Source organism: Vipera ursinii (genome assembly GCF_947247035.1).
Source record: "Vipera ursinii genome assembly, chromosome: 1".
Classification (NCBI taxonomy): domain Eukaryota; kingdom Metazoa; phylum Chordata; class Lepidosauria; order Squamata; family Viperidae; genus Vipera; species Vipera ursinii.
Genome location: NC_139512.1, coordinates 202,264,168 through 202,291,553, shown reverse-complemented (window position 1 = coordinate 202,291,553; position 27,386 = coordinate 202,264,168). Strand labels below are relative to the sequence as shown.

Sequence of the window (27,386 nt, the reverse complement as noted above, 5' to 3'; positions counted from 1 at the left end):
TAAGGTAAAGGTAAAGGTTCCCCCGCACATGCGTGCTAGTCGTTTCCGACTCTAGGGGCCGGTGCTCATCTCCATTTCAAAGCCGAAGAGCCAGCACTTGTCCGAGGATGTCTCTGTGGTTATGTGGCCGGCATGACTGGACGCCAGAGGCGCATGGAACGCTGTTACCTTCCCACCATATTTTTCTACTTGCATTTTTACGTGCTTTCAAACTGCTAGGTTGGCAGAAGCTGGGACGAGTAACAGGCGCTCACTCTGTTACGCGGCACTCGGGATTCGACCCGCCAAACTGCCGACCTTCTGATCGACAAGCTCAGCGTCCTAACCCACTGAGCCACCGCGTTCCTAATATCAAAAAATAGCGAAGCAGAAAAACTCTACTGGTCAGCCTCCTCTCATTTACATTGTAAGACCAATCCAGCAGAAGCTTTCAACCTTTTCAGTTATTACAGAAAGTAGAGTCAGTCTCCCTATAGCCAGGAGAGATCACAGATAAGCATGCTTCCCCTCTTGTGTGAGAAAAGTATTTTTCGTGCAGGTCCTTCATAGGTTTGGGGGCCCTTGGGTTCTTATCTTCTGTTTCTTGCTCTGTCTTGACAACCTCAAAGTATTCTACTTTGGACACATTCTGCAAAGACCCAGCTCTCTGGAGAAAGCTCTAATGCTGGGAAAGGTGGAAAGGAAGAGAAGAAGAGGAAATGCAGGGCTGTCAGAGCTCAGCGAAAGCGCCAGGATCAGCACCACTTTCCAGCTGATCGGTGCTTCTTTGGGGCTGTCAGGGCTCAGCGGAAGCACCAGGATCAGCGCCAGGCTCCAGCTGGAGCTTGGCGCTGATCCCGGTGCTTCTGCTGAGCCCAGAAGAAGCGCCAATCAGCTGGAATGTTGCAGCATCTCCAGGGTCTTGTGATTTACGTTCAGATGCTTGGCAACTGATTCATATTTATGACGGTCACAGTGTCCCAGGGTCATGTGAAGTGACCAAAACCTGCGGCAACCACCCAGCAGATGGGGGGGGTGAAATAAAAAACAAACATCCCCCCACCCCACCCCCACTGCCAATCCTCAACAGAAATGCCCAGTGGCGCTCTTCCTCCTGTCTGAGGTTTTCAATGTTGTGAGCATTTCTGTTGAGGATTGGCAGGTGTCTTGCTCGGCTGTGGGGGCACTTTTTTCAGTGCCATTGTAGCTTTGAACAGTCACTAAGTCAAGGACTACCTGTACTTCATCACTTTTTTCCTTTTTTTTTTTTTTTTTTGGCCATCAAGTTTTTGACACCTTGCTAGGCGACTGGTGGTACTCGGATGTTGCCATATCCTAAAAGTGGTACAATGGGTGAAAAGGTTGAAAAGTCCTGGTCTAAAGGGTCTCTGGGAGTCAAAAAGAACTTGTTAGCGTAAATTTAAGCAGTCAACTTGCCTGCAGAAGATTTATGGAACAATCAAAAGCTTACATGCTATTTTGTGATGCTAAGATCATCTACTATTGATCCTATGGTGGAAGAGAGATTTTTTCCCCCTGTATGTATGTGCATGCATCATAAAAATGTCCATTGTGTGGTGAATGTCAAGGCTGCAGTTAAAAGCATTTACCATTAGTTGCATAATTGGGTTCTGAGATCCTTAAGAGGAAGACCTTTCTAGAATCCACAGTATCCAAGATTACAATTTCTCATTTGACAACAGTGAGAAAGACACACAGAGATCTTTGTTTGTTTTTTGCTCTTGCCATTGCTTTTCCTATTAAGAAACAGAAAAGGGAGGGAGAGAGATTTTGCATACAGCATAATGTGTAGTTTGGAGTGATGGCTGATTTCTTCTCGGAATAAATCAGATTTTGAACACTTGTGGAGCAATCTAAAGTTTTATTTTCTTGCAACCAGTTTTGATTTGGAAGCACGTTCTCCAACATGCTGCTTTTCTCACAGAACAAAGCTTTCCCTATGTAATCTCATTGTGAGATTAATCCCCACTCACAAACTGGAGTCTGGGGCATTGGGATAGCTGTTGAGAGAATTGTTAATTTTCCAATCCTTGCCAGTAATAGAATTCAACACTTATTTCAGTTCTGGGGGAAATGTGGGAGATTTGGGACAAAACTAGTGCAGATACTTTACCCTACTATACATTCTTTCCCTGGGCTTGTGGCTTTATGAAAGTTGATCAGTGTTTTTATGAAACTGAAATGAATCAGTTCTGCTTCATGATTGCACCAAACATACATTTCAGTTCTTATTCAGGAGAATGACTAACAGCCCAGGAATAGCACAATATCACTGTGGGAACAATTGATGAGAGCTTTGTCACTTATAAGCATTGCCTGCCTCAGCTTTCCTTTATCAGGAAAGCCATAAGAGTATTTTTGAAAACACAGGTATTGACGCACAAGTAATCAGAAACAATTTGTTGGTGAGATCACTAGTCTGATGATGTTTTTCCAAGTACTTGTTGTAATATGTATTTATCTAGCTTGCAATATGTATGACTTCAGTTCAGTATTTATTCCTCCCTAATAATGTAATATGTATATTCATCAAGATAATGTTCCTCATAATTTATGCTAGTGTATTCCTTGTGTTAAGACAGCCAGTTTGGTATACAGGTAGTCCTTGACTTACAAGAGCTCGTTTAGTGAGCGTTCAAAGTTACAGCGGCAGTGAAAAAAGTGACTTATGACCATTTTTCACACTTGCAACCTTTGCAGCATCCCCATGGTCATGTAATCAAAATTCAGATGCTTGGCAACTGGTTTCTTTGCTGTGCGCAAAGGTGATGTGATCCCCTTTTGCAGCCTTCTGACAAGCAAAGTCAATGGGGAAGTCGGATTCACTTAACAACCGGGTTACTAATTTATCCACTGTGGTGATTCTCTTAACAGCTGTGGCAAGAAAGGTTGTGAAATGGGGCAAAACACACTTAACAAGTGTCTCACTTTAACAACAGAAATTTTGGGCTCAATTTGTGCTTGTAAGTTGAGGAGTACCTCTAGTGATTGAGGCACCAGGCTAGAAACTGGGAAACCAGGAGTTCTAGTCCCATCTTAGGCACAAAGTCAGCTGGGTGATCTTGGGCCAGTCACTCTCTCTCAGCCCTAGGAAGGAGGCAATGGCAAACCACTTCTGAAAAAGCCTTGCCAAGAAAATTGCAGAGATTTGTCCAGACAGCACCTAGAAGTCAACGGATTGATAACGGTAACGATAGCGATAACAATAACAATAACGGTTATATTTATTTGTGTTTCTTATTTCTGCACCCTAGGCTTGCAGACAGGACAAAAGGCACCAACTGATCCGGAAGCGAGAGCCGCACACTCACAGCCACAATGGCAGAAGATGCTGATATGCGCAATGAGCTAGAAGAAATGCAGCAGCGGGCTGATCAGATAACAGATGAGGTAAAAGAAAAGGACAGAGAAATAAGTGCAATACGAGGAGGAGCTGAGCACCGCTGAAGGACAGGAAGCTGGGGGTCCTGCTTTGTTTATTTACCTCCCCTGCATTACCTTTGAACTGGACGAGGGATTAGAACTTGAAACTTGCCTATTAAAGCTAATCTCTGCCCAAAGGGCAATGAAGGGATAAAAAATAATGAACGTTTTTGGATAACCTAGTTTTGCTGCCATGTCCTCATTGTACTTCTGCCACCCATACTTTTAGGCAGCTTTAGATCATCCTTGGCTTTTTAGCTTTAAAGTAGTGGAGGTTTCCCCCCCCTCAAGCTGGCAAAAACATGTGGTATTTTTATTCTTGCTGCTATCTGACAGGCTTCACCAACTAACTTAGGTTGGTGTTGATGTGGCTAAAGGGTGGGATCAGCCTAGCAACTATTGGCCATGTTAGCCTGGGATGGGCATTTCTCTTCCCCTGCGTCCTATGGGGAAAGAGATCCAGCCGCTTCCCTATTTCCTATATCTCTGAGCAGATCCCTCCTTTTGAAAGAAGCATAAGCCCAACCAACAGATAACAGGCCTTCCCGACCTTTCATCAATTGGCGGGGGTTAATTTAAACATGATTTCAATTCTTTTTCAAAAGAGTGTTAACCTTTTTTTTTTTGAAAGTAGCCCCGGAAACAACTGATGAGGCCTTGAAGGTTGGGGGTGGAGTGTGAAATTATATCTTCTCCATTTCAGCGTGAGAAATCCTAACTACCTCTAAGGGCTAGTAAAGGGGCTTCAGTGCCTAGTTCTGAATTGATCCTTAGGCTGGGAGAGGAGGCGGGTGAAGCTGAAAGAGTCAACCGCCTGCTTTCTTTAGCCAACCCTTTCAGATTTGGTATCTGATCAACTCATTGGGATATGAAACCTGATGGGTAGAGCTGATTCCCCCTTTATTCCTGTGATCTATTTTGGGATACAGCCATGGTGGTGCAGTGGTTATAATGCAGTATTGCAGGCTAACTCACTGTTCACTGTCAGAAGTTCGATCCTGACCTGTTCCAAGGTTGACTCAGCCTTCCATCCTTCTGAGGTCGGTAAAATGAAGACCCAGATTGTGGGGGGGGCAATATGCTGACTTTGTAAACCACTTAGAGAGGGCTGTAAAGCACCGTGAAGCAGCATAGAAGTCTAAGTGCTATTGCTATTGTTCTTGGGAGCTTGGGAAAAGCCTGGGACAGCTTTTGACAGATGGCTAAGCCAACTAATTTAGCATTTCTTTTGTATCTTCTTTTCTATTCATCCAACTCTTTTTCAGTTAAGGAAGGTGATGGATGGAAGTTCTTCTGCCAGCTGGGGATATTTGGAGGGAAGAGAGGGAAGCAAAGCTGTGGGAATCTTGCACTCTCTTTCCTTAATTTGCCCTGCATACAAATAATAAAGAGAGCACTAGTATAGTTGGACTGGTGGACAGCACTCTGATCTATAAGGAGGAGCTCATTGTAGCAAAGTAATTATAGCAGGAATGCTGCCCAAGAGAAAGGCATATCCATGTTACATAACTGGATCACGAAGCTTTCACTGAAGATGAAAGAATGCGTTGGTATTACTTATACCTAGCCTTTTGTACAGTGACAAATAGAATAAAAGTTCTATTATGTTTATAGGAGGTATTACCAAAGATCAGACATTTATATAGAAGAAACTAATATTTATAAACTCCCTCTAAGAATCTAATAGGATACTGTTGTAAATTAAAGACTAAAAGACCTTTGATCTGACGCAGCAAATCAAATTGCCTTATGCTTCTGCTAGCTATAGATTTATCTATAAATATCTACAATATTATTTGATATCTGGAACATTATTTAAGTGAGAAAACTGAATAGCTTTCTACTAGAAATCAGATTGGCTTATTGGTTTTCCATATATTTTAAGAAGTGAATTGTGCAGAGAGCACCTGGAGGATAAAATGACACTGTTGCTATTACTGTATAATTTTATTTTACAATGCTAAATTTCTTTTGAATGTTATACTGTTCTCCTGCTGTACTTTTTACTGTTGATAGCCATATGTTTATTGTTAGCTACTGAGAATCTGTGGATAGCAGCAGGTATAAACAAAATAAGCTCCATCCAACCCTCAATAAAATGAGATATAGAGTCTTGAATAAATAAACAAGGCTGTACAGGTACTGCAGTATTTTTCCCAAAATTGGAGAAATTTGATTTAAGTTTCTTTCTGCTTTTCATACTTAACTTTTGTCCTAGAATAATTTTTGACATTCAGCCACAGGTGAAGCAATCATAGTTTATGCAAACTTTGATAAATGATTCTTAGATTAATCTATATTACATTGTTGCTCTGAGAATAAATCCTAAATTCCTTGTACGGAAGATATAGTTTAAACATAATAAACTGGATCTTCTCTATAAACAGGAGATAAACGTAATACTATTGATTTTATCTTCTTTTCATTTTTTATGTATTTAAGAAATGTATCATCTGCCCTCTCATATAGTGGTTCTGAAGGACTTCTATTAAAAATGATCATAAAAGCATAATAAAAAGGATATGAAAAAAGATGAGTTCCTAAAATTAAAGCATAAATGCTTGGATACTAAATAAATTCCTAGACTCCTCCCGAATGATAACATGGGTGGTCTTTATTCCAAAACCTGCCTCTGAAAAAGCAGAATTTATTGTCAATGGTAAATGTTTTTGAGCCCAAATAGGTACCTTGTTAATGATCTATGCAGGATGGATATTTGACCAACAAACATTTTGTTAATCTTAACAGTGTTTTGTTTCTTTTCTGTATTAGTCCCTTGAAAGCACCCGTCGTATGCTGCAACTTGTTGAAGAGGTAAGACGGTTATGATTTATCTTGATTCTTCCTCCTGGCTAGCCAGAGCTGAGGCTTCTCAGTACATGACAAAGAATATCCACATTAGACTTATTATAATGACTTTTCAAACACAATGAAAATGGTTATTTTAAAGTGTTTTCTTTAGGGTGAATTTACACGCACTGCTAACATAAAGCCAAAGCTTTTTATGTGTGTGTACCTTCCTGTGAAACCATGATTGATTCTGATAGGGAGCATCCCATGTAACTCCTTTGTAAAGCCTCCTGTGACTGCTTTTGGAGGGCACATTACATGCATGTAACATTTCAATACTCTTGCACATCCTGTAAAATCAGAGGGAAAAATAGACATTAGGGAGCACTCAAAAGGGCCAGTGTTTTCTTGGCCAGTGAGACCAGCTTTCACTCAATATTTAACTCTGTTAGAAATATTTTGAAATTAGAACAAATAAATCCCCCGGAATTCGAAGAGGGAGTTGTAAAAAAATATTGGATTGGGCTTTATCACATTTAAGGTAGAACGATTAAAATCAATGAGATTCAAGCTAGCTACTTTAAGCCTGGCTAATTTCAGTGGTTCATTTGATACATGATGAAAACTGGATTGCATTGAAAATAACATGTTTTCAACATCCAGCCCACTGTTCTCTTTGACGGCCATCAGTCTTATGCAAAATGCCAAAACTGAATAAAAAAATACTGGAAGGAAAAAAATGAAGATAGAAGATGGACGGGAGGGGAGAGAAAATGGAAATCTAATTAAATTAAATTAAATCTAGTTTACACTACAAATCATACAGGTAATTCTCAATTTACGACCACAACTGAGTCCAAAATTTCTGTTGTTAAATGAGACATTTGTTAAGTGTTTTTGCCTCATTTTACAACCTTCCTTGCCACAGCTGTTAAGTGAATCACTGCAGCTGATAAGTTCGTAACTTATCTGGCTTCCCCATTGACTTTGCTTGCCAGAAGGTTGCGGAAGAGGATCACATGACCTTTGGGAAACAACAATGGTCATAAATAAGATTCAGTTACCAAGCATCTGAATTTTGATCACATGATCATGGGGATGCTACAAAGGCTGTAAATATGAAAAATGGTCATAAGTCACTTTTTTCAGGGCCGTTGTAACTTTGAACGGTCACTAAATGAACTGTTGTAAGTCAAGGACTACATGTACTTTGCACACTATAGTGTGGGCATGCTTGAGTTGCACTTGGGCAAACCCACCCAAGCTGACCAGCATCAGGTCTTTACTGTGAATAGGGTATGCTGGGTGTGACATGGATATGACTGAGGCCAATGGGCAAGTCTGTTCTTTGTCTTATTCGGAAGTGCTATGTTACATTGACAAACCTATCTTAGCAAAACACAGATTACATGCACAGTTTCTACGTGCTAGCTCTCCACATAAGCCATTTTGGTCTAGTGCCATGGTGGCGAACCTATGGGACGCGTGCCACAGGTGGCACGCAGAGCCCTCTCTGTGGGCACGTGTGCCATCACCCCAGTCCTAGGCCTTCAGCTGGGTTTTATAAAACCTTTTCGCTTTAGGCCTCCGCCGCTGTGTGCAAAAAAAAAAAAAAGGTTCGATCAATCAATTTCAACTTCTCAACGGAAAAAAAAAGGTCTCGCAAAGTTGGAATTGATTGATTGAACTTTTTAGTCCCACCCAATCTGCCATTACCACCGCAGCCACGCCCACCCAATGGGCCACACCCACCCGGCACCCAACGATATATAAGTGGGTTTTGGGTTGCAGTTTGGGCACTCGGTCTCTGGTCTAGTGGTTAAGGCACTAGGCTAGAAAGTGGGAGAGCGTGAGTTCTAGTCCCATCTTGGCCATGAAAGCTAGCTGGGTGACCTTGGGCCAGTCAGTCACTCTCAGCCCTACTCACGTCACAGGTTTGTTGTTGTTATTGGGGAAAAAGGAGGAAGGCGTTTCAGGTGTGTTCTCCACTTTGAGTTATTTGTAAAACATAATAAAGGTGGGATAAGAAAACAAACAAACACACAAAATCACTTTGAAGAGAAAATACTTTGAGAAAGGTGGCAAAGCTACACAAAATTCCAGCCTTATCATTGGGATTTGGCATTCAAGCAGTTAACTTAATTAACTGCCTTAGAAAAGTCTTAGAAAACTATAGAGTATAGTAATAAAGCAGAGGAAATGAACCACATCTATTTATTTGGAGCTCAAGTTGCCTGGAAACCAGACAGAGGCAGCAAAACTCATCAGTCGACCAGTAATTTCAAAGCAGTTTGTCGGTAGATTGGGGTGGATTCCTTTTATCAGCGTATGAAATGAAAAGATTCCCTGAAACAGGTTATCCTGCAGGAGTGTTGAGCAGCAGTAGGTTTTTTCCCCCCCCTGATTTAATAATAACACCATTAATTTGCCACAATGAACCATTCAAACACACACACACAGAGAGAGAGAAATACCGTAAAATGTTTCAAAATTTTGCATATATGTTACCCTTTTGCAACCCATACATTCACACTGGAAGATTCATCAGCCATTTTATCCTTGTATTGCTGATGGAGATAGGAATGAGAAAAAAAAACTTAGCTCTTCTTTTGACCATGTAATCTTCTGGTCTTAAAGTTTAGAGAAACAAAAGCAGCATGAGCATTAACTTATTAAATATATAATTTAATTTTGTATTTCCTGGGTGAGTCCCTCCCCCCTCCCCCCCACACAATCTAATGAGAGAATTTTGTCTTCTAAAAGAAAGGTTACCTTCTCTATACATTTTCACCAGAGAATTTGTATTTTCTCCCAGTCCCTGTGAAACATTCAAGAACTAAAATTCAGATTCTACAGTCAGAGTTCACCATGTTATGTTGCCTTTATGTTACTTCACCCTTAACATCTGTGGACATGACACTATGTACATTAGTGAGACTATGCGTTCAATTATACATGGACTCCTGAGTGAAATAGGTTGATTCAGGAAAAACAAACAAACATCAAGATTAAAGAAAGCTTTATCTGAAGTGAGGCACATCGGAAGCTTTCTTGGTAATCTGGAGATTCAGAGACATAGATGAGGTTCCCATTTTTTTAAAAAAAAATCACAATAGAGAGGGGAAGAATTTCATTATTTGTGGCTAGTCTGAAATCACAGTAAATAGTTTTCACAGTGGGGTATTGAAGAAACACTTGAAGGATTGATACATTGCAGGACGGATTCAGTGTTCTGTTTGCTTCTGGGATCTGTCATCCAGGTTTAGGAAAATTAAAAGAATTATGGTTAATCCAAAAGAATGCAACATTGGATATGTAATGCTTTCTTTTAGTTGCTGCTTAAATAGAAAGTGTGACAAATGGAACTTGTGTTTTATTCATTTTAATTTTGTAGCCCCTGCTGCTATTCTCCTGCAATTGTTTTTTTTAAAAAACTACTACAATGAAGTATGTCATTTTCATAATTTCCTGAAACATAAGCATAGGGAAAGGGGGAAAAATTACTTCTTTATTTAGTTTTATTTATTTATTCAATTTCTATAGGTGCCCATTTCAATCAATGTCTCTGGGCCACTTACAATTAAAAAAATATATTACAATAAAAAATACTAAAGAGATTTTTAAATCAATAGAAACATCAAAAATAAATAAATATATCAGCTGAGGTACTTGGCCAGTTAGCTATACAGCCTTTAACACATTCAGCATCCCAGGCTCAGGAACATAGGCAAATCCTTTTCTACATAATTTTAAGACTCCTTAACCTGCCCACCCTCATCTGCCATCTATCCTTGCAAAAGGTTTTCAAATGTTTTGTTAATTCATTGTGATTTTATGGGAGAGAAATCTAGAAATTAGTTTGGATGAGATTTTCACCCATGCATGGGTGTGTAGACAATAGTTTCCTGTCCTTTTATTCATGATTCCTCTATCTACACTTATCTTAGCCAAAATCCTATCCTAATTCCAGATTGGATAGTTTTCATGTTTTAGCTAAATATTTAAGCATATACATACATAATATGCAAAATGATTTTATATATATATGCACTATTAAACACACTCAAATGGCCATTGGTGCCATGTATATGTGTTGTGATCTAGCTCCACTGTTAATGACCAACTAATAATAACAATAATTTCGGAACAATAGGCTCCTAAATTTTGCAGAACAAAAATTGAGCCATCCTTTTTCTAATGACTTCTTCTTTTTGAAATTATCTGGTGTGGCCATGAGTCCCAAGGTGAGTCATTCCAATCTGATGTTCTCCAAATAGCAACACTTATTTATTTATTTTTTTGAACCAGCCAGGTCAGTGTTTAAACTACAGAATTACCCTCCAATAGTTCTACTATTGGGACTGCAATTTTCAGAAGACCAGTAAGTATCCCCATAGATCAAGATAGGGAAGGTTCTCCTAGTAGTACTGATGCGGTACCTATTGAATTGTTTCTTTAGTGCTTACGACTGTATCCTTTACTCCTTCTTATTGCCTTCCTTCACTGTTTCCCTTTGATATGAGCTTGACTATTAGTTCTTTCACTAATTTCTTTCTCTATCTCTGTCTCTCTGTTTCATCTTGTTATTCACTGGAACGTAGAGCAAGGATGCTGGTATCAGGACCTTGGTTATGTTGGATGAGCAAGGAGGTAAGTTCAGGTTATTTACCCAAAGAAGCATCTTTTGGGAAAAGTTAACTTTAGACCAATTAATGGTCTTACTAACACATGTATATACCCGGACAGGTGTTTGTTTATAGGTCTTGATTTGCACTGGAAAGATGTTCCTAGCACCAGCCTTTTGACTAAAATGAAAAGAAATCCTCTAATTAGAGCTACAGTATTTAAAATTTTAACAGTCCTTAATGTTTCATTGAAGAGCAGGTTACTTTAGGGATCAGGTTCTCTGCATTCTGGAAGAAGAAGGAATTTTGATAGTGAAACTTGAGTAAGCCAAATAATGGGATATTCAGCACAACTGCATATAGGAAAGAGCCAGATCTCCCTATACTGTAAAACTTCCCAAAATTTATATTGGTCGTTCTTTTAAATGAAAGACTGTAAGCCATTCAAAATATGGAAATGTTCCATATGCTTTAAACAATTTTCTGTATACTCTCAACAATTTGGATTCACTTTGGCTGTTTTTTATTTTATTTTCATGTTTAATTATATTTGGAATTATGTTTAGGAAAGATGTAATTTTCATATTTGCACAATTGGGACAGACTGTACTTCCATTAGACCATGTCTCAGAGATAATCTGATTCATCAAATGATGCGAATCTCAAAATTATTAAATTGGGCTCTGATACTGATTATTAGAATGCTCAGTTGACAGATCCCTTCAATTTCTTTGGATTTTTCTCTTGACTCTTTTAAGTTTCCTAGATCACTTGTTTTGATATTGAAGAAAATTCACAAGACTCAGCTGTCCATTTCAGAATAATGAGGACATTAGAATGGCTTTACTGAAATCAGGCCAAGGCCCCAAAAGCATTTTGTTTCTAACAGGAGAGAGGCAGATGCTCTGAAATGCTTGGGAGGAGATGCACTCTCCATAGCTTTTGTTCCTCTATGACTGGCATTTGGAGATAGCATGGTGTCCCCAGTATGTCTTCAAGATGAATTGCTTCTCACAGTCCTGTTGTCCATGAATTTATCCATTTCCCTTCTGATTCAATGGACATCAGCATATCTTGTGACAATAATTTCCACAGTTCAGCTATGAGCTGTGTGCTTTTTATTTGTTTTGTCTGCTTCAAATCTCCTTCCAATCTGTGTTCTGAAGGAGGAAGAAAACCTTCTGCCTGCTTACTTTCTACGTGCCACACCTAACTTTATAAACTTTGATTATATTGTCCCCTTGGTAGTCCTTTCTCTAAACCAAATAATTAGCTTAGATCAGACATGTCAAACTCATGACGCGATGTATCGGGACTGTTTTGCCATTGCCAGCAATGGGGTGGGCGTGGCTTCCATGTGATGCGTTTGACACACCTGGCTTAGCTTAAGAATTTATTTCTGGCTTTTTTTAAAAAAATCATCAGTTCAATGTAAAAATGTTCAAGGTGCTGCCCAGTTGAAAAAAAATTACAGAACATTTAGAAGAAGAAGAAGAAGAAGAAGAAGAAGAAGAAGAAGAAGAAGAAGAAGAAGAAGAAGAAGAAGAAGAAGAAGAAGAAGAAAAAGAAGGAGGAGGAGGAGGAGGAGGAGGAGGAGGAGGAGGAGGAGGAGGAGGAGGAGGAGGAGGAGAAGGAGAAGAAGTTGGAAGGGTCCTTGGAGGTCATTTAGTCCAACCCCTATACCATTTCAGACAAATGGCTGTCCAGTCTCTTCTTAAAAACTTTCAGTGTTGGAGCATTCACAGCTTCTGGAAGCAAGTTCTTCCACTGATTAATTGTTCTAACTGTCAAGAACACAGGCAACTATTCACCAAAGAGAAACAATAAGTGGATTTTAAATCTTCATGGATTTGCAAGAGGAATGTGAGGGAAGGAACTGATACATTTTCAAGAGATATTGAGGTACCATGTAGTTATCACAAAGGTATCTCCCCTTCAGGAGTAAACAATGATGTCAAAAAAAGCCTCTTTGCTCACTCAGCCTCAGCCCTGCCTTCCATTTTGATATTGTTGACCGTCACTGTGGACATTTGACTCCACCCACAATGTAACAACTGCATAACTTCTGTGCTTTGGAGTTTTGTGAGTTGGAGAACCATTTGGCATTAGTAATAACAGGCCTTGTGTTTCTTGATTCGGAAGAAGAAGCCTAGATACCGAGAGGGGATTATTTGACCCATTGCCTAAAGTTCAATGGAAACTAAATGCTACTAATATCACAGGAAAATTATCCAGTACAACACTTCAGTTTTAGTAAGTTACTTCAAGCACATGCTCATTTAAGGTATGCTAGAGGCCACAAGGCTGGTCCTTTTTAAGACACAAACTGTAGCTATGTATAGTCAGTTGGTGAATCCATGAGTCACAGCTCCACAAAGGCATCTCAGAAGGCTTCCATTGCCCTGAATCCACAAATATATACTCCAAAATCAATGAAGTTGAAAATTTGTAATATCAATACTTCCTTTGGTGGACAACCTATGGCCCTTACATTTTTAGCCCCTAGAATCTTGTCCATCTGTGCTGCTGAAATTCAGTGGCACACTGAATTATGTCAGGGCTATTTTAATATTTAAGAACCAGGGTGTTACCCTTACAATGTGTGTATTTTCCAGGTATGTATGAACCGTAGAAATTAATTGTCAGTTGCATCAGACATTCACTCCTTATGTCATGGGTGTCAAACTCACTGCATCACGTAACATGTTGCGACATATCACGACTTTTTTTGCATTGGGGTGGGCGCGGCCTCCGCATGATGCAACTGACCCATGGGCCGGCAGTTTGATACCCTTGCCTTATATCCTTTCGTTTCCTAGCAATTGTCCTTGAACTTGTAGCAAAATACTGAGATATAAACTGCGGCTGCTACTCTAAAGCCAACTGAACATCATTCTAGCTGACATCATCCTTTTACATCTACATTAACTTTCTGTAATCAGGTTTACTAAATGTACACTTGCCAATTAAATAAAATGCCATATCAAGTACACAGGGCTGCAGATTTTTCTTTTTCTTTTTTTGAAGTAATTTTGCTTTTAAAATTCCTGGAAAACCCACAACACCACGTAGCAGTCATCTGGATTATGATGGATGGATAGTTCTCTTTTCAACTTCCTCTACCAGATCCTTATCTCTTACCTGCCATACAGAGAGTGGAGAAAGAAAGAAAGAAAGAAAGAAAGAAAGAAAGAAAGAAAGAAAGAAAGAAAGAAAGAAAGAAAGAAAGAAAGAAAGAAAGAAATCTCTGAAACCACAAAATCATTTCTCTCTAAACCTATTCTGTGATTTTAAAAGGCTGGCCTTTGACCTAACGGCTACAAAATTGTATTGTTTTTCCCCCCTTCTTTATATTTAGCCATACGAACACAAATATTTTAGTTCTTGTGCAGAAAATACGAATAGAACCTGTTTCATGTTACTATTTCTTTTTCTTCTTTTTCTTGTATTAAATGGAATTAGTTTTTCCTTTTTAATTAAAGCGTTTCTTCGTTATTTTGTTTCTTTAGGGTGAAGGGTGGGAACTAATGTGATATGTCATTGAAATGATTATGTTTATGATAGTGGAAAATAGCTGAGGTTCAGAAGGAGTCACCCAGGGGGCAATTCTACGTGTACTTTGCTGGACATAATTACTGCTAAACATGATGAGCATTTTTTTCTACCTAAATATTGACTGGATCGAGCTGTATGATTGTTTGTGCAATCTCAAATATTTACTTTGTGCTATTTGGCATATACCGGTAATTATTCTTAGCCATTTTTAAAAGGCAATCTGTAACTAATTCAAGGCTAAGCCAACACAGTCTCAGTGGTATTTATAAAAGTCACATATTATTTGCATATAAACCCAAATAGTGGGCTTGTTATTTATGTTATACTGTTCTAATGCAAATCAGGTGTAACTCCATTAAAGTGAAAGGAATTACACTGACCTAATAATGTCCTGGAAGCCATGGGAAGATCAGGTAAGCAAGAATTAATGCCCATCAAGGGGGAAAAAAAGATGATCTTCTATATATTTTTATCTAACTATCCATCTATTTATCTATATATTGCATCTGCTCTGAGTCTCCCTAATTCTATGGCAGTCTATCCATCTGCTTCTCTGGACGTGAAACTGGGTCTTCCACTTTATGTAATTCCTTTTACTCCACTGGGGTCACTCCTAGCATATAATAATGTCACTGACAGAGGAATAAGACCCATGGTCTTCTCTTCTTTAGAGATGGACCTCGGCCCAAAATTCAGATCTGAAGAGCCTCAGTCATTGAAAAAAGTTTGTATCTGGACATGGATCTTAACTCAGCTTCTCATATCCATTCTAAATACCATTATTAACTGTATACACTTCCACCGAGCAAACCAATTACATTTTCAACCATCATCAAACTCAAAGACATTTGTAAGTGGAAGTATTGTAGATATTGTCCATGGAAGGCAATCATTTAAAACTGCTATTAATGTACACAAATGCATTACAAGGTAATAATTCCATTTCTTTCTTTTTCTTGGATGTCATTGATGTCTTAGTAACTGGATGTATTGTATTATGTTTCTGGATTCTGAGGTATTTGACAGCACCTCCATTTCCCCCACACACATACACATTTTTGTTCTAATTAGCAGGCATCAAGCACTTCTCCATTTCTTTCTTTTGTATATGGATGTATGTGTGTTTCACCATCTTAGTAAAAGGGACTGGTGTTTCTAGCCTCTAGGGTTGCTTCCATTTTTTTGCTTCAATGCCTCAGCTGCAATCAATGCATTGAGATGCCATCATAATAATTCTGTTTTCTCTATACATCATTTTTTTTCCATTTTCTGTTGAAGACAAACAGCTACAACTAAAAAAAAAATCAATTCATTCCATACTGTCATCCCTTTGTCCTGACCAGAACAACTCGATCGCGTTGAAGAAGGCATGAACCATATCAACCAAGACATGAAGGAGGCCGAGAAAAATTTAAAAGATTTAGGGAAATGCTGTGGCCTTTTCATATGTCCTTGTAACAAGTAGGTACTCGGTGCCAGCGCCGCTCTGTAGTGTCCAGTTCTTTGTCACGAGTGAATGTCTGAAGTTTCTTTTCTTTTGTCTTTTTTTTTCTTTGTCCCTTTCCATCTGCTTCATACTGTGGGGATAAAATGCTTGTGCTTAATCAGAACAACTGGAACGCATCGAAGAGGGAATGGACCAAATCAATAAGGACATGAAAGAAGCAGAAAAGAATTTGACGGACCTAGGAAAATTCTGTGGTCTTTGTGCCTGTCCTTGTAACAAGTAGGTGCTGCCTGCCTGCCTGCCTGCCTGCCTGATTTTTAGAGCACCCAAGGCTGACCTCAACAGAGCCTTGTGATGCTCATCCTTGCTTAAGGCACCTGGGCAGGATGAGCATGTGGCATGCAGAGAGAACACTTCTAGTTCCAATGCATTCATCTCATAGTGTAGACCAGAGGTTCCCAAGCTTTCTGACCAACAAACCACTTTGGCCCTGTCTCTAAAATCCCCCTTTGGCTACCCACGACTCTGGCTATCAGCTTTCAAATTTCCAACTTCCAGGGAATCAATGCGGTGGGCAGCCATCTGTCCCACCACTTATTCCCAAGACACGTCTCACTGCTATTTCCTGGAAATGCGAATGCTGACCGAGTGGCACATGGCTTCACATCAGTCCCGGTACAGAAAAGGCAGTGGCAGTTCACATGTCACTTCCCCTCCGTGGTGGGCCACTGCTGTAACGTGTTGAACAAGAGGAGAAGTTTGATTGTGTGAACTACTTACTGCCATCCCAGAGTTCAACAGTGGCTTGTGTATTTACAGATTGGGAACCACTGGTGTAGACAATAGCAGGATTATAGTAGATGCATTAAAATCAGGCATACCATAGCAAAACCTTTGCTGTAGCACTTTTCAATGGTGACAATTTCAACATTTTATAGTGTGCACTATGCAGCATTAAATGATTTAAATTTCAAAAATTATGACCCTATGTAATCTTTTCTTCCTCTGAATAGCCTTTAAAGGAGTACGATTCACAAAATGATTATTTGTATTAAATACAAAAAAGAAAAGATTTGGAGATACATCTTGTTTTCCTGGTTTGATCCCAACCTATGGGAATGTAAAATATTGTCAGGGAAAAAAAGGCCTAGATCCATTTTGCTCATAGCAGTTCTCCACTGTGTAGCGTAACACCAAGAAAATAATGTTGAAATAGATTAGATCTGCTTCCATATTACTGCCATGAAATGAAAGTGCAGCATTAAAAAAAATGATGTATCAGCTTTAAAGAGGGAACATAGAGAAGAAAGAAAGAGTGCTTAGATAAATAAGAGGTTTAGTGTGGAGCAAATTATTGAATGATTAAAGCATTCACATTAAAACATTTATAAATATTAAAACAGGCACAGAATGGTGAGTGTCTGTTTGTATGTGAGTATGCATATGGCCTTGCAATGTACTATAGCTTTTGGTTTATAACTTTGATAATTTGCTTGGACATCTTGAATGAGAAATAATTCTAGTAATTAAATTGCTCCATTCAGTATTCAGGTTGTTTTGTGATATGTAGACAAGCTGGGAAGGGTTCTTTTAAAGATTAAAAATATTTGGGGGCTGTTATATTTCTTATATTTATTCAGAAAGACGGAATCTGCTCTCCCAAGTAATCCTGTTCAAAGCTTTGGAAACCAATCAGATGTCTTAAAGCAGTATCTTTCAATCTTGGCCAATTTAAGAGGGATGGATTTCAATTCCCAAAAATCTCCACCCGGCTGGGAGTTGAAGTCCACTCCTGTTAAAGTTGCCAAGCTGAGAAACACTGTCTTAAAGAATAAAGAGAGAAATCTAAACTTGTACATTTATTCTACATATATGCCCTTTTAGACCCAATGATTCAGTGCTGGCAGTTTGATTTAGACTTTCCCCACTGAGGACTGGCTTCCCTTAAACACTCAACACCATCCCAAGTAAGAAGATTGGAGTGGAACATTGGAGCTCAACTGTGGCAGTGAAAGGCAATGATTTGAATGGGAGTAGCAAGAGTTCTCCGAAAATTCTAAAAAGATGAACATACTGCTGACCCTAATAGATATAAAGTCTATATATTTTTTTCTTCCATTCAATCATATCTGACTCTCGAGAACTGCCCGGAGAAGTCCCTAGGCAGTTTTCTTTGCATTTTTTTTCCCCAGAATTGATTTGCCATTGCCTCTTTCCTAGGGCTGAGAAAAAGTGACAGGCTTAAGATCAACCAGCTGGCTTTGTGCCCTTGGTGGAACTAGAAGTCACAATCAGTGGTGGGATTTATTTTATTTATTTATTTATTTTAATTCCATTTATATCCCGCCCTTCTCCGAAGACTCAGGGCGGCTTACAAGCTTAGCAGTAGTCAATTCGCACCAGTTTGGCAGAACCGGTAGCTAATTTTTTGTTGCCCAGGCCCAGAATGGACTTCCGGAAGGGGCATCCACACAGAGAAACGGTTGTTCACATATTTGAATCCCACCACTGGTCACAATCTTCCAGTCTTTAGCCTGGTGCCTTAACCACTTCACCATGCTGGCTCTCATTAAGTTTATATACTTTCTCAAGAGACGAATTTCAGACCAACCTGTGCTTATCAAGTAACAAAAATCCGGACTGGGCCATGGAATACTAGACCCCAAACTGGTTAGTCAAATGGTGATGAGAAAAGATGCAGTGAATCAGCAGCTCAAGCAGAAGTGGCAAATGCATGGCTCTCTAGCAATGCCTGAATGCCACCTCCTATCAGCTTTGGTTAAGACACTTATGATGCACAAAGGGGTTGCAGCCCAACAATTTCTGGAGGATGACATACTGTCCATGGCCAATCTGAATTCCCCCCCCACCCGCAAATATTACTATGTACAGTGCATACCAAGTTTTCCAAATAGCACTCCACTCTTACTGCTGTGTTTAATCCAATTTAACAGCCTCGTCTTATACATCAACACTAAAAACTATTAGAGCACTTTAAAGGCGGAGTTGTTATTATTGTGTGCATTTTCCCTAGGACTACATCTTGTTGGATTTAGGGTACCGCCAAGGGGGCATGCATAGGATTGGAGCTCTGCGGTGCAATTCTACTCATGTACTTGTTTCAAAGAAATTTGATTGACTTCTGACCAAAAGCAATTGATTTTCAAAGCAACATCTGTGCAGTGAAACATGTCAGCAACCAGCCCTGCTTGAAATAAGAAGCCAAATGAATGTTTGAACAGATGTGTTCGCTGTCTTTAGAAAGCTTTTAAATGGTGCCAGTTTGGGCACATATTACAGGTTTATTAACATTGCTGGACATTTTCTGTTTTGGAGGAGAGCATGTTTTCATGTGCAAACTTAAGGAATATGCTTTGCTGAAACTAATACAGTTTAGATGGCTCTAACAACCCATCACGTTTGAGCGTAATTTCAATTTGTAATCTCCAAATTCTTCTACCATTAAAATATGCAAGGATGCTGCACACATTAATACTGTATTGCCTGTTATCACTGGTATGCCTAGATTTTAATTACTCTGTGGCGGCTCAGTCAAAGATGGTTCCTCTGAAAAACTCCATATTTAACTTTAGACAATATCTCACCAAGATACTTTCCAGGACCTAATGTTTTAGATTCTCACCATAACAGAAGATCCATTTTTGCCTGCATCCCACTTGCTGTGTAGGCTGTATAACTGCTAGTGCGTTAAGAGAATGTTGGACCATGGAGGCAGCTGTGCTTTCTTGAGAATGCTTCTCAGTTCTTATTCATGCCTGTATCTGGTGCATGAAATATCTCTTTATATATACATACGTAGAGGAATTTCCCTTTCTGAGGCTCAACCGCTACACATGCTTGTATTCTTTCTTTATTTCCCTGCACTCATCCCAATATGGCCTGATTTTACTTTCTGTCTCTGTGGATAAAGGTTTGTACATCAACTCTAGATCTCTAGTTACTCTCTCCAAGTACCGATATATTATTAAAATATCTTGCCAAATTGACCCATCACGCGTTATGGCAAAGACGCCTCTGTGAATCTCCGTTCTTCTAGCATCATATTGGAAAAATTGTTGGATGTAAAAGTTCTTTGTGCCACGTGATCAAGAAAGGAGCCTTGGCCACTGTGCTTAAAAAGGTGGCCAAGTCTGTTTTTTGTCTCATCTTAGTCTTTTTTTAAATCTAAGACAATGTCTCACCGTGATGTGATGTACACACTTCCCTTTGCAGTTCTGTTTTCATGTCTGTCTAGAAGTGCAGTCCCTCCGTTTGGTGTCCAAATATACATGTGTCATGAACAATAGCTGGACGTTTCCTAGTTGTGTTTGTTTATTCTTGTGTTAATCAAGCAAGTCCCCCCCCCTCCAAAAGCCACCAACTTGGCCATGATGATTGGCACTATTGGAAATGAAATTTGCAAGCATCAGAGTTGTGGCAGCAAATAAAAAGAAAGGAAATGCTTTTGTTCCACTTTATGATATATCGGTATAACAGAATGCCCCCTTTTGTCAAAAACAATCCATTTGCTTGACTCAGCTCTTAACTCCGAACAAATAATAAGATGTTTTGCAGCCGGCTCTCCCCTGTCTTGCTTGCTGCATTGTTACTCACCTCCTGTTTTTGCATAGGCTTAAATCAAGTGATGCTTACAAAAAAGCCTGGGGCAACAATCAAGATGGAGTTGTAGCTAGCCAGCCTGCCCGTGTTGTGGATGAACGAGAACAGATGGCCATCAGTGGTGGATTTATCCGCAGGTGAGGATTTTGAAGATTGTTGTTCTTCCTTTTTTTCCCCTTTTGAAAATGCAGCCTTCCTTCTCTTCCTTCTTTCCTGTTACTGGCATAAAGAAGAAATGTCTCCAGATGGTCCTATGGAGAGTGTTAGTGTTGTTTATTCCTAGTTTGTAGAGCCAAAATACATTAGTCAAGCTATACCAGAAATTTCCATTGACATTCTCTTGAGTACTTAGGAGGGATTCTGAACATTAGCATCAACTGGGAGGCTTTCCACCCCCTTAACCCCTTACCCAAATTGGTAGATATTTGAAAGCCAGAAACTTTTTAGCCGTGTATCCCTAGAGCCAAGGGATTTAGTAGGGATGAGAATGACAAGGCAACCAAAGATCCTCCATTTTTTGTAATAGATAATAACACTAACAAATGACCAAAAAAGGAAGAGAAACTCAGTTTCTTATAGTCCCCTTCAACTAGAGAGAGTATTCGATCAGACAATTGCCAACAGCAGGATGAAGGGAAAGGACTGAGGTTTGAAACCAGTGAAAATATGGGCCCTGCCTGTCTCTATTTGCAGTTGATCATGACACTGTTGTCATACTCCAACCATTTCGGTCTACTCCCTGGAATTGTTAATTTTTGCATCCAGGCATGAGTAACTCAGCCTTAGCTCATGGAACAAACATTCTTAAGCCATTTCGAAGTGTACAAGTAGATTTTCCCTCCTAAGCCAACACTATCCTAGGTTATCAAATTGTGTAAAATCTGCCTTTGCTACACATTAGCTTAAAGGCAAGGGCAGATGACCTCTTGTAGGCATGAACAGTAGTATGTTTGTAGTCGTGGGTAACCCCTCTCACCTTCTGGTCTCTAGTCAGCCTTTGCTACTAGCCAGCTGTTTCTCTCCAACATTGACCTTCTCCATTTGCACTTAATTTTCTGAGGGGTTTTTTCCCCCATAATGATTGTAAATCTCCTAGAGTCGCCTTTGGCAAGGTGGGTGGTATATAAGTTTAATAAATGAAACCAATGATTATATAGCAAACAAATTCCTCCCATAGCTGTTATCTTTCCATGTTTCTGTTTCACATTATTTCAGTTTGGTAGTTGTCCAGATAGGGCAGACATGTCAAACACAAGGCCCGGGGGCCGGATCCAGCCCGCAAAGTGGTTTCATGTGGCCCGCGAAGCCATCCTAGAAACAGTGAGGGAATGGCCCCCACTGCCTTGGCCCTGGCCCAGAGACCCTCCTTCTGCCAGAGACCCTCAGATCTGTCCCACTCCTGCCCAGGCCCCCATAGGCACCCTTGATGCGAACGATGTAGAGCTGGCCATGCCCACCCAGTAGGCCATACACACTCTAGCCACGCCCACCCAGTAGGCCACACCCACCCTGGCCATACCCACCTGGCCCCGAGGGCAACCACAATGCTGATGCGGCCCTCAATGAAATTGAGTTTGACACCCCTGAGATAGGGTATAAGAAGGGGAGCAAACAAGTCAACCTTGAGACCCCCACCCCAGGTAAAATGTGAAAGTCAGCCTTCCCTACTGTGAGGCGTTTTCTCAAATAGATGTAACTGAGGTAGGCTAGGGAACGTTGATGGGAAGAATGTTATCCTGGCATTGTTTGGTACCAGCTCAAGGGTGATGGATAGCACGTTACCTCAATAGTGAGAATACTATTAGTAAAATTTATTTGTTTGATTCTTTGTTTTCTGCCCATCTTATCACAAGGTAGTAATAGTTCCTAAGGAACAGTTATTCATATAAATATCCAGGGCTGGATAAATTGTATTCTAGGGAAGTGAGGAAAAAACATTGATGTATATGTTGAGCCTCTTCATATTATCTCTGGAAAATTTTGGAGAACTCGGGAACTGCTGGAAGAGAACAGATAATGCCCCAATCTCTAAAAAGGGGGGAAGAGTAGTTTGAGAAACTCCAGACCTCTCAGTCTAGCAAATACTTTGGGAAAACCACATAGCAGATCATAAAGGGAGAGATTTGTAAACACATTGAAAACAATATAATAAATACCAGAATGCATATTCACTTTTTCTTACTTTTTGGAACCAGGTGACTTTCTTAATATATTACTGGAGTATACCGAATGATTTGGTACAAACCAAAGCATTTCACAAAGTCCACTGTGACATTCTCAGTAGCACGCTAATTAACTATGAGCTGGATGGCATGACAAATAAATACATCAAATGAGAATCAAATGAGCTGCCACCAGGTGCATTTGAAGATCCTACAGTATTCTCTTCATTATTTTGTATTAATGACTTGGGTGAGAAAGAGGAGATTCTCAAATTTACAGATGACACAAATTTACAGATGACACAAAATTGAGTGAGACAGTAAATTTCCTAGAAGCTGGAAGTAAAGTGCAAAACCTTGTTCACATGACAGAGAAATAGGTGGGAAATAACAGAATGATATTTAACAAGGGCAAATGCGAATGTTCTTAATTTATTGGGGGCAAAATTGCGAAACATCTAAATAGGAAGCAGGAGTACAGTATAGTTAGAAAAAAGGGTAAATGCAATTTTAAACCTCTGAACATCGACAGACGTATCATTTCCAAATAACGGAAAGTAAAATTCCCTTTTCTTCTGTGGCAGTCAGATCCCATTTCAGCTACTGCATCCAGTTCTGGACATGAAATAAACCAAAAAGGGTTGAGAAAAGACTAATAGCTAATATAAACAGGGCTAGTCTGGTCTAGTGGTTAAGGCATCAGACTACAAACCAGGAAACTGAGTGCTAGTTCAGACATAGGCATGAAAGCTGACTGGGTGACTTTGGGCCAGTCATCCTCTCTCACTCCAGCTCATGTTTCAGGGGGAAAATAGGAGGAAAGAGTATTAGGTATGTTTGCCGCTTTGAGTTATTTATAAAAATAATAAAGGATAGACAAGAGATGAGAGATGAGAGATGAGAGAGATGAAGATAGATAAATGTAGATGATTGGGGATTAAAAACTAAGATGATGATGATGATGATGATGATGATGATGATGATGATGATGATGATGATGATTGGAAGGAAACCCTCAGGCAGGAAACCCTATACCATTTCAGACAAAGGGTTGTCCAATCTCTTCTTAAAAACCTCCACTGTTGGAGCACTGATTAATTGTTCTAGCTGTCAGGAAGTTTCTCCTTAGTTCTAGGTTGCTTCTCTCTTTGGTTAGTTTGCATCCATTGCTTCTTGTATTGCCTTGAGGTGCTTTGGAGAATAGCTTGGCTCCCTCTTCTTTGTGGCAGCCCCTGAGATATTGGAACACTGCTATCATGTCACCCCTCGTCCTTCTCTTCGTTAAACTAGGCATACCCAATTCCAGCAATTGTTCTTTATATGATTTAGCCTCCAGTCCCCTAATCATCTTTGTTGCTATCAAGTTCTTCATTATTATCAAGTTCTTTGAGGAATATACAGAACCAGGAAAAGAAGAATAAAATAGTATCTTCCCGCGTTTGAAGACATTGCACAGGAGAAAGTCAAGAACTATTCTGTATTGTTTCCGGAGTATTGAGTATAAAATAATGGATTTGCATTACAAGAAAGCAAATTCTCGTAGACTATTGGATAAAACTTCTTCACATTAAAAGTAGGTTGGCAGTAGAACCATTTCCCCAGTTAAATATCTTCCCCTCACTGGATATGTTCAAGCAAAGGCTAGGCAGCCATCTGTTCAGATATTTTAATTAGGATTCTGGCATTGAGTAGAACATATGGCTTGATGGTGGTTTTATCCAGGTCCATCATCTTTTCCTTCAGGAAAAAAAAATTATGTGAGGCACCAGGAAACTCTCTACATGTAATGTCACTCCATTTGCTAATAACATAAAGTTGTTTTAAAAAAAAAACCTCTAGAAAGAACCAATATGCAAATTACAGTGATAATGTTCACTAAATATGTGCAGAAAGGAGTGACAATGTGCCTGAGTATTCCCACTTATTGTGTCCTGACGTCCTGCTGCTTCTTCTGTGACTTCTATAATTAGTCTAAAACAGGGGTGTCAAACTCAATTTCATGCAGGGCTGCATCAGCATTGCGGTTGCCCTCAGGGGGCCGGGTGGGTGTGGCCTGGGTGGGCGTGGCCTACTGGGTAGGCGTGGCTAAAGTGCGTATGGCCTACTGGGTGGGCATGGCCAGCTCTACATCGTTCAGGCCAAGGCAGTGGGGGCCGTTCCCTCACTGTTTCCAGGATGGCTTCGCGGGCCACATGAAACCATGGGCCAGATCCAACCCCCGGGCCTTGTGTTTGACATGTCTGGTCTAAAAGGTATGCCTATGCAGTATTCTGACACAAGATTCAACTTGTGACTGTTGTGGAAGATTATATCCTTTATTTTGCTCAATGCTTGTTTTTATACAAGCCCAGAAAATTTTAGATATGGCCATCAAATAGTGTTCCTTTACATTAATAAATAAGCATAACTTTGGATAAACATCTATGCCTTGGATAATACGGTTCAGTCCGGTTTTAACTCTCCTCCTTCCACAGGGTAACAAATGATGCCCGAGAAGGTGAGATGGATGAAAACCTCGAACAGGTCGGCGGCATCATTGGGAACCTCCGTCACATGGCTCTAGATATGGGCAATGAGATTGATACGCAGAACCGCCAAATGGACAGGATCATGGAGAAGGTAAAAGAGATGAGTTGCCACTGGCATTGACACTCATAGTTGGTCCAGATGCATTCTGGTTCGAACTGTTCATAAGATATTTTTTTCTAATAACTTCCAAGTGTGAAGGAGAATATTTGTAGCTCAGGGCTGAACATGAGGGATCCTTAGTGCTCTCTGAGCTTGTTTGTTTTCTTACAGACATTTCATTACCCTAACCAGGTAATGTAAGAGCCTTGGTGGAACAGTGGGCTAATGCCTCCTTAAGTAACACCAGCTGCCTGCAATTAGTGCAGGTTCGAGTCCCACCAGGCTCAAGGTTGACTCAGCCTTCCATCCTTCCGAGGTAGGTAAAATGAGGACCCAGATTGTTGAGGGCAATAAGCTGACTTTGTAATAATGCCGCTTGGGGTGTGTGTGTGTGAAAGCCCTAATAAGCAGGCATGTACATAGAATGAAGGCTACTGCTAAGCTTGTAAGCCGCCCTGAGTCTTCGGAGAAGGGCGGGATATAAATGGAATTAAAATAATAATAATAAAAAAACATCATACCAGGACTAGCACTGATGATATTGCCTAGTTTGGGTAATGAAACCTATGCAAGAAAACAAGCAAGCTCAGAGAGCACCAAGGACCCCTCGATTTCCAATGAGGCCAGGACTAAAGCTATTTTTTTAAATTATTCTTTCAATCATCTGAAATATGTATATTTATTATTTCAATCATCTGAAATATTTTTATTTATTTCAATCATCCTTGAAATAAATATACCTAAAGAAGACAGATGAGCATAACAGGAATAGTATTGGTGTGGGAACATGAGACAGATTCTTGAACTACTGCTCAGTATTAATATAGTCTGCATTAGACTGTCACACAGTTCTGGCAACGGACACACACACACACACACACACACACACAGATATCCATTACTCTAGTACAACTTTCTCGAGAACATTGCCATCTTGACCCTTTTCCTCCGTGCCTCTTTTCTCCAATTCAGGCTGTTTCCAACAAAAACAGGATTGATGAAGCCAATCAACGTGCAACAAAGATGCTGGGCAGCAGTTAAAGGCAACCAGGGGCCGATCCTTCTACACACACTGTCCCCAAGGGCAGCATTCCCATGCTTTTTCTCATGGTATTTACCAACTAGGTTTGCATACGTGCACATATCAGACCCTCTTCTTCCTTCCCTCTGTAAATGTTGTCCTGTGTAAGTTGTCAGCTTTCCAAAAATAATACTTGTAAATTTATTTTTATTTTCCGGACCTCTTCCTTTCCAAAGGTTGTATATGTATATAGTACTGATTTAAAGGCTACAACTCATGACTATGTTCTATTTATTTGTTGGGGTTTTTTTCCTTTCACCCTCCCTCCCTCCGTCCCTTCCTCCCTTCCCTCCCTCCCTCCCTTCCTTCCAGTCCACCCCTTTCATTTCCTGTCCATTTTTGGTTGATGGGTTTGTTTGTTTGTTTCTCTTTTTTTTAAAAAAAAAAATGACGTTTCTGCTAAGTGAAAAACAAAATGTAGGAATGCTCAACGTGCTGTTAAACCTTGAATTATACAGTATTGTTTTTGTAAAACTGTGAACATTTCACAGAGCTGCCCACCCCCCCGCCCGAAGTCTCTTCTTTGAACATCATGGTTGTTTAAGCACTTAAGAACCCCATGTTCCCTCAATTTCTCCATTGCTGTCATCCGTTGTTCTAAGTTCATAATAAGACAATGTGGAATTATATAACTTATAACAAGCATTGCACTAAGCAAACAGTGATGTGATTTATGCATTTATTGCATGAAAAAAATAGACTTTTAGACTCTTTAACTTAAGTGAGACTTTTCCATGGCAGTAATAACATCAGTGACGACAAAAGAAAACAAAAAATTAGCATGCTTGGTATTGGGATCCTGTCAGGACTATGTTATACCAGCAAGTTTGCAGTAGCACCGTCTTCTTTTTCCATATAAAGATGTTGGCTCCTCTTTTTTTTCTTTTTCCGTTTACCTCATTTTAAGACCAAATAATTGGATCTGGCACTTATCATTTCATCATTGCCAGCAAATAAACATTTGGCTGAAACACAACAACAAACAACAACAAAAAAGCATCAGCAAATAAGATATAAGTGTAATATATAGAGTTTGTCTGCTGCTTTCAAAAATT

At 39.8% G+C, this 27,386-nt stretch overlaps 1 protein-coding gene across 1 annotated transcript; it reads left to right on the top strand.

Annotated features, from left to right (window-relative positions):
• Positions 1-3,318: 3,318 nt before the first annotated feature.
• On the top strand, positions 3,319-26,291 carry SNAP25 (synaptosome associated protein 25; the record flags this gene model as incomplete). The annotated part of the gene is made up of 7 exons (XM_083370679.1): positions 3,319-3,390; positions 6,196-6,237; positions 10,815-10,863; positions 16,002-16,119; positions 20,472-20,597; positions 25,097-25,241; positions 26,223-26,291. The coding sequence occupies 7 exons, from the start codon at positions 3,319-3,321 to the stop codon at positions 26,289-26,291; spliced, it is 621 nt and encodes a 206-aa protein (XP_083226805.1).
• Positions 26,292-27,386: the final 1,095 nt, after the last annotated feature.